The 10,430-nt window shown below is 51.0% G+C and overlaps 1 protein-coding gene across 5 annotated transcripts in view; it reads left to right on the forward strand.

The window, feature by feature from the left end:
- The window catches only part of OGDH (oxoglutarate dehydrogenase), a 95,254-nt gene extending 85,663 nt beyond the window's left edge, over positions 1–9,591 (forward strand). For all 5 annotated transcript variants that reach the window (XM_023226487.2, XM_023226485.2, XM_023226486.1 and 2 more), the window contains 5 exons: positions 1,371–1,499; positions 2,713–2,785; positions 7,770–7,933; positions 8,127–8,281; positions 8,395–9,591. In XM_023226487.2, the coding sequence (XP_023082255.1) occupies positions 1,371–1,499; positions 2,713–2,785; positions 7,770–7,933; positions 8,127–8,281; positions 8,395–8,515 (642 nt within the window). In that variant the 3' untranslated portion in view covers positions 8,516–9,591. The remainder of the gene's footprint in view (positions 1–1,370; positions 1,500–2,712; positions 2,786–7,769; positions 7,934–8,126; positions 8,282–8,394) is intronic.
- The last annotated feature ends 839 nt before the right edge of the window (positions 9,592–10,430 follow it).

Genomic DNA, 10,430 nt, shown 5'->3' on the forward strand with positions numbered 1-10,430 from the left:
GAGCCAAAATCATGCCACTGCACTCCAGCCTAGGTGACAAAGCAATACCCTGTCTTAAAAAAAAAAAAGAATGGTGCCAGGCATGGTGGTTCACACCTGAAATCCCAGCACTTTGGGAGGCCGAGGCAGGGAGATCATGAGGTTAGGAGTTTGAGACCAGCCTGTCCAACGTGGTGAAACCCTCTCTTTACTAAAAATACGAAAATTAGCTAGGCATGGTGGCGCCCCCCTGTAATCCCAGCTACTCTGAGGCTGAGGCAGGAGAATTGCTTAAACCTGGGAGGCGGAGGTTGAGAAGGTTGCAGTGAGCCAAGATCGTGCCACTGCACTCCAGCCTGGGCGACTCCACCTCAAAAAAAAAAAAAAAAAAAAAGAACTGGCCAGGTGCGGTGGCTCACACCTGTAAGCCCAGCACTCTGGGAGGCCGAGGCAGGTGGATCATGAGGCCAGGAGTTCGAGACCAGCCTGGCCAATATGGGGTGAAACTTCATCTCTACTAAAAAGACAAAAATTATTCAAGCATAGTGGCGGGCACCTGTAGTCCCAACTACTCAGGAGACTGAGGCAGGCAGTCGCTTGAACCTGGGAGGCAGAGGTTGCAATGAGCCAAGATTGTGCCACTGCACTCCAGCCTAGGCAACAGAGGGAGACTCCATCTCAAAAAAAAAAAAAAAAACTCAAAAGAAAATGATTAGGAGTCAGTGTCTAAGGAAAATTGGTTTTAGGTAGAACTTGTCTCTTAAAGTAGTACCTGTTTCATGCTGGGCAGTAGCTTTCAGATAAATAGGATGGATTGAATGGGACTGAGGCTCTCCTCCAGGGTATGAGCCTGACTGAAGGAACTTCCTGGACTCACTTGTTAGTGCCGTCTTATGTCTCCTGGTGAGTCAGTGGGTTAGGCCATTCTTGTGTTGCTATAAAGAAAAACCTGAGACTGGGTAATTTATAAAGAAAAAATGTTTAATTGGCTCACAGTTCTGTAGGCTGTACAGGAAGCATGATGCTGTCATCTGGTCAGCTTCTGAGGAGGCCTCAGGAAGCTTATAGTCATGGCAGAAGATAAGTCAGGGAGCAGGCATGTCACATGACCAGAGCAGGAGCAAGAGAGAGTCAGGGAGAGGTGCCACACACTTTCAACAACCAGATCTTGTGTGAAGTCAGAGTGAGAGCTCACTCATCACCAAGGGGATGGCCCAAGCTCTCATCCAAACACCTCCCACCAGGCCCCACCTCCAGCAGTGGGGGATTACAATTCAACATGAGATATGGGCAGAGACAAATATCCAAACTAGATCACCCAAGGGCCCCCAGATGCCCCAGAAAACTCAGTGCTGCATCCTGGCCTCTGGCCATTTCCTTCCTTGCTGCAGGACCTTAAAGAAGCCAACTTCGACATCAATCAGCTGTATGACTGCAATTGGGTTGTTGTCAACTGCTCCACCCCTGGCAACTTCTTCCACGTGCTACGGCGCCAGATCCTGCTGCCTTTCCGGAAGCCGGTCAGTGGCAGTTCCTCCCTTGTTCAAACGAGGCCTGGCCCTGCCCTGTTGGTGCAGGGAAGGGCTCCTCAGAGAGCCTCTTGCTTGGGGTTGGCTAGGTGGGCACCTGCAGGGGTAGTGTCGACAGGACATGGCGTCAGGACATAGCATGGACAGCCTGGCCCCTCCTCACTGCTGCCATGATGGAACTGCGTGTTGCATGTGTAGGCTGCCAGCCCCAGCCCGGTGGGGAGGACAGATGTTTGAACAGGTGATCACAGAGGGTGTGCTGAGCTCTGGAAGAGAGGTGAGCCCTGGCAAAGGCCAAGGGAGTGCAGGGTTCCTGGGGAGTGGCTCCTGAGCTGGGTGTTGAAGAGTGAGTAGAAGTTGAGTGGAGGGATACATGGGAGAAGTGATTCATAAGAAGGAAGGAGGCCGGGCGTGGTGGCTCACACCTGTAATCCCAGCACTTTGGGAGGCTGAGGCAGGCATATCACAAGGTCAGGAGATCGAGACCATCCTGGCTAACACGGCGAAACCCTGTCTCTACTAAAAAAATACAAAAAATTAGCTGGGCGTGATGGTGGGCGCCTGTAGTCCTAGCTACTCAGGAGGCTGAGGCAGGAGAATGGCGTGAACCTGGAAGGCAGAGCTTGCAGTGAGCCGAGATCGCGCCACTGCACTCCAGCCTGGGCCACAGAGTGAGACTCTGTCTCAAAAAAAAAAAAAAGAAGAAGAAGGAATGTGGGGCACAGCGAGGGAGAGTGCCCTGCTGCCCTGGGATACCTCAGGGGTGGGGGTATGGGGCGGAGGCTTGCAGCTTGGAGTGTCCCCAGCAGCCCAAGGGCCCACAGGGCAGGACAGCCCTGGTGCTTCTTGGTGCTGGGCCACGTCACAGCCTTACATGGGCTTTGGATGCATTTGCTCTGCGACTGCCAAGGAGAGGGTCAGAGCTCTTTCCTAGGTACAGAGAAGCAGGGAGGGGAGTATTGGGAATCTGAGCAGGCTGGGATGGGCCCTGCCAGGAGTGGATACTCAGCTAGGGGAGGTGAACAACAGGGAAATTGGTCATCTTTCCTTTTCCCTCCTTCTCTGCCTCTTCTGACCTGAGGCTCCTGTTGAGTGGGAGGGCGGGTGTGTTTCATGGCCTGAAGGTCAAGGCTTGGGTATTTTGACCTTCCTTCTGGAATCTTCAGAATCTGATCCTTCACAAGCCTATTGTTCTGTATTTCAGTTAATTATCTTCACCCCCAAATCCCTGTTGCGCCACCCCGAGGCCAGATCCAGCTTTGATGAGATGCTTCCAGGTGGGTGTGAGGGAGACGGGCATTTCCTGGGGGAAGCTGTGTTTGGGGCTTCTTTGCTGCTGCTCTTTTGCAGCTCCTGGGGCTGACGTTTGTGATTCTCACTGGCTCTTGCCAGCTTTTTGGTTTTAAAGACCCATGATACATGGCTGGGCACAGTGGCTCACACCTGTAATCCCAGCACTTTGGGAGGCTGAGGGGGGCAGATCACCTGAGGTCGGGAGTTCGAGACCAGCCTGACCAACATGGAGAAACCCTATCTCTAACTAAAAATACAAAATTAGATGGGTGTGGTGCCACATGTCTGTAATCTCAGCTACTCGAGAGGCTGAGGCAGGAGAATCGCTTGAACCCAGGAGATAGAGGTTGCAGTGAGCTGAGATCGTGCCGTTGCCCTCCAGCCTAGGCAATAAAAGCAAAACTCTGTCACACACATTCAAAAAAAGACCCGTGATACCAGATGAGGAAGGTCACAGCTTACATTCAAGTTGGTCAAATGACATGTCTTAACATGCAGCCCAGGAGCTGTTTCCTCTCACCTGCAAATGCCCCCAAGGACTCCACTAGAGGCAATTAAGTATGTCCAAGATTGAGGGTTAGTGCCGCTGCCTGCAGCCTCCTTCAGCGGGTGAGTGGCAGCTCACCTCTGGCTCAGACGGAGGCCCATCCCCAAAGCAAGCCCTTCAGAACAGAGGAAAAAAACACTGGATAGCAGGCCCTGCCAAGTCACATGCCAGCTGCACTTGTGTGAAGGGAAACCCATAACACTGAGATTTCTATAGGACAGTGCAGTACAGGTGGCTGACACAGCCTTTACCACCCACCAGGGGTCACCAGGCCAGGAAGCCTACATCCCACCAGTCACCAACCCCGCTTTAGTCTTCAATCAAGGCAAGCCCCTTCTTTTTGGGGGGGGGGTTTCCCAGTCTTTTTTTATTTTTTATTTTTATTGATTTATTTATTTATTTTTGAGACGGAGTCTCGCTGTGTCACTCAGGCTGGAGTGCGGTGGCTTGATCTCGACTCACTGCAAGCTCCACCTCCTGGGTTCACGCCATTCTCCCACCTCAGCCTCCCGAGTAGCTGGGACTATAGGCGCCCGCCACCACACCCGGCTAATTTTGTTTTTGTATTTTTAGTAGAGACGGGGTTTCACCATATTAGCCAGGATGGTCTCAATCTCCTGACCTCGTGATCCACCTGTCCTGGCCTCCCAAAGTGTTGGGATTACAGGCGTGAGCCACCACACCCAGTCCCCAATCTTTTTTTATTAGGGTAAAATACACAACATGCAATTTACCATTTTGACCATTTTTAAGTGTCCAGTTCAGTGTGTTACTGCCTCTGTACATTTGACTACTCTACGGAACTCATAAGTGAAATCATAGAGTCTTTGTCCCTTGCAACTGGCTTGTTTCATTTAGCATGTCTGCAAGGTCCATCCATGTTGTATAGCATGTGTCAGAATTTCTTTTTTTTTTTTAAGACTGAATAGCTAGGTGTGGTGGCTCATGCCTATAATCCCAGCACTTTGAGAGGTGGAGGCAGGTGGATCACTTGAGTTCACAAGTTTGAGACCAGCCTCGCCAACAGGGTGAAACCCCGTCTCTATTAAAAATACAAAAAGTAGCAGGGTGTGGTGGTGCACGCCCAGCTACTCAGGAGGCTGAGGCAGAAGAATTGCTTGAACCCGGGAGGCGGAGGTTGCAGTGAGCCAAGATTGCACCACTGCACTCCAGCCTGGGCAATAGAGGAAGACTCCGTCTCAAAACAAAACAAAACAGAAGACTGAATAGACCGGGCCTAGTGGATCACATCTGTAATCTCAGCACTTTGGGAGGTTGAGGTGGGTGGATCACTTGAGGTCAGGAGTTTGAGACCAGCCTGACCAATATGATGAAACCCTGTCTTTACTAAAAATACAAAAATTAGCCGGGCATGGTGGCACACACCTGTAATCCCAGCTACTCAGAAGACTGAGACAGGAGAATTGCTTGCACCTGGGAGGCAGAGGTTGCAGTGAGACAAGATCGCACCACTGCATTCCAGCCTGGGCAACAGAGAGAGACTCCATCTCAAAAAAAAAAAAAAACTAGCTGGGAGTGGTGGTGCATGCCTGGAATCCCAGCTGCTTGGGAGGCTGAGGCAGGAGAATCACTTGAACACGGGAGGCAGAGGTTGTGGTGAGCCGAAATCGCGCCATTGCACTCCAGCCTGGGCAACAAGAACGAAACTCCATCTCAAAAAAAAAAAAAAGAAAAAAAACTGAAAATATTCCATTATCTGTGTATGCCACATTTCCACATTTCACTCATCCATTCATCTGTCGATGGATGCTTGGGTTGCTTCCATGTTTCAGATATTGTGATTAGAGGAGCTGCTATGAACATTGGTGTACAAATATTTCTTTGAGTCCCTGCTTTCAGTTATTTTGAATATGTACTCAGAAGTGGAATTGCTGGACCATATGGTAATTCTATTTTTAGTTTTTTGAGGAACTGCCAAACTTTCCACAGTGGCTGCATTTTACATCCCACCAACAGTATATGAGGATCCCACCATCTCTACATCCTCATCAGCACCTACTATTTTCTGGTTTTTTTCATAGTAGCCATCTTAATGGGTGTGAGATGATATTTCATCATTGGGTTTTGATTTACATTTCTCTAATGATTAAGTGATGTTGAGCATCTTTTCATATGCTTATTGGCCATTTGTATGTCTTCCTTGGAGAACTGTCTATTAAAATCCTTTTTTTTTTTTTTTTTTGAGAGACAGGGTCTCACTATGTTGCCCAAGCTAGTCTTGAACTCCTGGGCTCAAGGAATCCTCCTACATTGGCCTCAAAGTATTGAGATTATAGGCATGAGCCACGGCACCCAGCCTATTCAAATCATTTGCCCATTTTTTAATCTGGTTGCTTGTTTTTGACTCTTAAGAGTTCTCTGTGTATTCTAGATATTAATTCCTTATCAGAAATATAATTTGCAAATATTTTCTCCCATTCTATGGGTTGCTCTTTTATTATGTTGTTAGTATCTTTGGGTTTGGGTTTTTTTTCATCGAGGTGGAGTCTTACTCTGTTACCCAGGCTGGAGTGCATTGGCGCAATCTCAGCTCACTGCAACCTCTGCCTCCCGGGTTCAAGTGATTCTCCTGCCTCAGCCTCCTGAGTAGCTGGGATTACAGGCGCACACCACCATGCCTAGCTAATTTTTGTATTTTTAGTATAGACAGGGTTCCACCATGTTGGCCAGGCTGGTCTTAAACTCCTGACCTCAGGTGATCTGCCCACCTCGGCCTCCCAAAGTGCTGGGATTACAGGCATGAGCCACCACACCTGGCCTGTTGTTAGTATCTTCTGATGTACAAAAGTTTTTAATTTTCATGAAGTCAGATTTGTCTATTTTTTCTTCAGTTGCCTGTGACTTTGGTGTCATATCTAAGAAATCATTACCAATTCAGTGTTGCGAAACTTTTGCCCTATGTTTTCTTCTGAGTTTTATAGTTTTTGCTCTTGTGTTTAGATCTTTGATCCACTTTGAGCTAATTTTTTTGTTTTGATTTTTATTTTTTGTGTTTTTTTGAGACAGAGTCTCACTCTGTCACCCAGGCCAGAGTGCTGTGATGCATTCATAGCTCACTGCAGCCTCAATTCCTGGGCTCAAGTGATCCTCCTACTTCAGCCTCCCAGAGTACTGGGATTACATGTTTGAGCCACTGTGCCCAGCCTTTGATTTTTTTGTATCATAAATGGAATTGTTGACCTAATTTCCTTTTCTTATTGTTCATTGTTCGTGTATAGAAACACAACTGGTTTTGGTTACGTGTATATGATGTGCAGCACTTAGGTCAGGGTATTAGGGTGTCCATCACTCGAGTACAATACATGTTTGTTAACCTTACTCCTTTATCAGACGTTGAATTTATTCCTTCTAACTGTGTGTTTGTACCATTCAACCCACTTTTTTTTTTTTTTTGAGATGGATTCTCACCCTGTCACCCAGGTTGGAGTGCAGAGGCGTGATCATGGCTCACTGTAACCTCTGCCTCCCAGGCTAGAGTGATTCTCCCACCGAAGCCTCCCAAGTAGCTGGGAACACAAGGTGTGCACCACCGTGCCTGGCTAATTTTTGTACTTTTGTAGGAACAGAATATCACCATGTTGCCCAGGCTGGTCCCAAACTCCTGAGCTCAAGGGATCCTCCTGCCTCAGCCTCCCAAAGTGCTGTGGTGGCCTAAAACCACACCTGGCCAACACGCTGTTCTCTATCTGAATACTTTCTCTGATTGTGTTGAAAGTTTTTATATTTGTAAAATCCTGAGCAGCAGAAATGGAATAAACATGGGATTTCTTTTTCTTTTTTTTTGGAGATGGAGTCTTGCTCTGTTGCCCAAGCTGTAGTGCATAATCTTGGCTCACTGCAACCTCTGCCTCCTGGACCCAACCAATTCTTCCACCTCAGCTTCCCGCATAGCTGGGACCACAGGCACACGCTGCCACGCCAGGCTAATTTTTTGTATTTTTTTAGTAGAGGCGGGGTTTCACCATGTTGCCCAGGCTGGTCTCGAACTTCTAAACTCAGGCAATCTGCCCGCCTCGGCTTCCCAAAGTGCTAGGATTGTAGGCATGAGCCACTGCACCCGGCCGGGATGTTTTAATATACTCTTGTCTCTGAAGTCTGAGCCAAGCTGTTTTGAAGGCTAGCCTGGTGTTACTTGATAGCTAGAGCTGGCCATGTCTGCTGTGTATTTGTTACATATCACGTGCTTTTCAAAGTGCTCCTGGTCTGAACAAATACTGGGCATCAGAGGCTGGTGAAGGAGAAGCATCTCTAACCCTTGAAAGCTGTGTGTCCTGGCAGCAGTCCATGGAGCCCTGGCTCCAGGAGCCCTCTGCTCACACAGCAGAAGTGAGACCAGGTCCAGGAAAGCTCTCAGCCACATCCCTGAGAGAACCAGCCCAGCCATGGGAACTCTCTTGTAGGAACCCACTTCCAGCGGGTGATCCCAGAAGATGGCCCTGCAGCTCAGAACCCAGAGAATGTCAAAAGGCTTCTTTTCTGCACCGGCAAAGTGTACTATGACCTCACCCGAGAGCGCAAAGCACGCGATATGGTGGGGCAGGTGGCCATCACAAGGATCGAGCAGGTGAGGGCGGGTAGTGCCATCAGGGTGTCCCCCATGTAGGGGTCAGGGCTCTGGTGCCTTCATAGAACAGCCTTGCCTGGGGTGTGGCCCTCAGGTTCCTGACCTTCCCTGCTCGGAACACCAGTTTCCCTTTGCTGGATCATGCCTGCCCTCTGAGTTTCCCCTTTTTGATCTGACCCCTGCTGTCTCCTAGCTGTCGCCATTCCCCTTTGACCTCCTGCTGAAGGAGGTGCAGAAGTACCCCAATGCTGAGCTGGCCTGGTGCCAGGAGGAGCACAAGAACCAAGGCTACTATGACTACGTGAAGCCAAGACTTCGGACCACCATCAGCCGCGCCAAGCCCGTCTGGTAAGGCTCAGTCCCCGCCAGGGTAGGCAGTTAGCCAGGCACATGCAGCAGAGGGATGGGCTGGGCCCACTCAGTGGCCCCTGCCCTCACTGCCCGATCCCTCCGTCTCTCAGGTATGCCGGCCGGGACCCAGCAGCTGCTCCAGCCACTGGCAATAAGAAGACCCACCTGACGGAGCTGCAGCGCCTCCTGGACACGGCCTTTGACCTGGACGTCTTTAAGAACTTCTCATAGATGCTGCCTAGGGTTGCTTGGGCCACTGCCCTCTCCATACCCATGACTGCCCCTTGCTTCTCAACTAAAGAATAGTGCCTCAGCGCTGCCCACACCACCGCCGTCCTCGCTGTGCCGCCACCCCTTCCTCTGCTCTCATAGGAGTTAGGCTGTCGTCCCCCTCCAGTGCTTGGCTGCCCCCCAGGCCACACGCTGCCCAGGCTCTGCTGACTTCCAGGAGGCCGGGGGGAGCAGGAGGAGGAAAGTTAGCCCCCGAGGGATGTCCTTGGGGAGGGGTCAGCTCTGGCCACAACCCTCCCCATCAGTGTCACCCACTAGGGTAGGGACTGGGCCTTGTGTGGCTTCCTAGTGTGCTGGCAACCCCGTCACCCAGCAAGGCACAGGCTCCTGTATCTGAGACTAGGATAGCTTCATCTTGAGCCTGAGCCTTAGAATCTATAGAGGATCCTGGAGTCAGATCTAGCCATGGCTGGCAGAGGTTTCTAGGGTGGGCCCCAGCGGTGGCGTCAACTGAGGACGACCCGGGGCAGCTGGCAGGAGAGAGCCTTGGCCTGACCTGGCACAGAAAGGGCAGCTTCAGTCTCTGCAGTGTCCATTCTCTGCTGTTCCTTCGAGGGTTCCAGGCTGTGTGTGGGGCCCAAGCATGTCCCACCCACCCCGCCTGGGCCCAGGCAGCACCTGGACCCCACAGTCTGTGCATAGCTAGGAAGCCCAGCTCAGGTCGCCACCACTGGGGCACTGGCTGGTCTGTCTTGGTCCTGTTAACCCTCCACCTCCACCCACCTCCTCTTGGCCTCTTTCCCCACCCCAACCATTCTTTCTTTCTCCTTTAACCCAATGGAGACTTTCTGATGCATCATTTTCTTTGCTGTGCCAAAGCAGGTCAGAAGAGGGAGAGGAGGGGCTGGGGATGAGGGGCAGACCATGGCCAAGGGGTCAGCTGCCCCTCATTCATCACTCTGACCTTCACAGGGACAGATCTGATTTATTTATTTTGGTTAAAAAAAAAAAAAAAAAGGAACAGAAACAACTTTGCATTGTATTGGCTTGACCCATAAACTAAGTTATATCCGTGGGCACGTCTGCTGTGTCTGTCTTATCTGTTCTGCCTTCTCCCCTGAGGGGAAGGGGCTGGGCCAGGCCCCTCCTAACCCGCCTGGGAAGCAGCCCCCTCCTCGTTGGACATGGGGAGTGATGACCACCACCTGCAGGCCCTCGCAGGCAAAGCCATCATTGTGAACACGGCAGTGGTGGCCTGGGCTGCCAGGCTGTTTGGGTGCAGTCCTGTTTCTGAGCTTTGCCTGCTCTGGGTCCTTCCCCTGGCTCCACCTTGAAAAAGTACTCTGCACTCTGTGCCTCTCCCTTTGAGCCAGCGTGCCTGCGGGCTTACGCTAACCACACGTTTGTTCATTAGTGTTCCCCAGCACCCAAGCAACGCTTCCAACCTGGAGATGGGGCCTCTCACCAGCTCACACTTGGGTCCCCTCTGGCCAAGAGCTTCATCCCATAACAAGCCAGGTATTGGCTTCCTGAGCACTCAACCAATCTCACCCGTGAGGAAGAGCTTAAGTGGGGTCAAGCCTCTGACCCACCACCCTGTTCTCTAGGGAGCACCTGCCTGGGTCCCTTGATTCATCCTGTTGTCCCTTTGCAGCATGGCCCAAGGTTCTTCTGATGGAAGCATGACCACCAGCCAGTGCCAAGTGGAGTGGGTCCTGGGGTGGGCATGAAGAGCTGCTGCCACCACCCCCAGAGCTGTAGACAGGTGCTCCTACATGCATCTGCTGGTGGCCAGTGCCACCTCCCTATGCCTTGCCACTTACCCAAAATCCTGGCTGGGCTGGGTGGCTCACACCTGTAATCAGTAGTATGGGAGACCAAGGCAGGAGGATAGCTTCAGGCCAGGAGTTCAAAT

The sequence above is a fragment of the Piliocolobus tephrosceles genome, chromosome 8, assembly GCF_002776525.5.
Source record: "Piliocolobus tephrosceles isolate RC106 chromosome 8, ASM277652v3, whole genome shotgun sequence".
Classification (NCBI taxonomy): Eukaryota; Metazoa; Chordata; class Mammalia; order Primates; family Cercopithecidae; genus Piliocolobus; species Piliocolobus tephrosceles.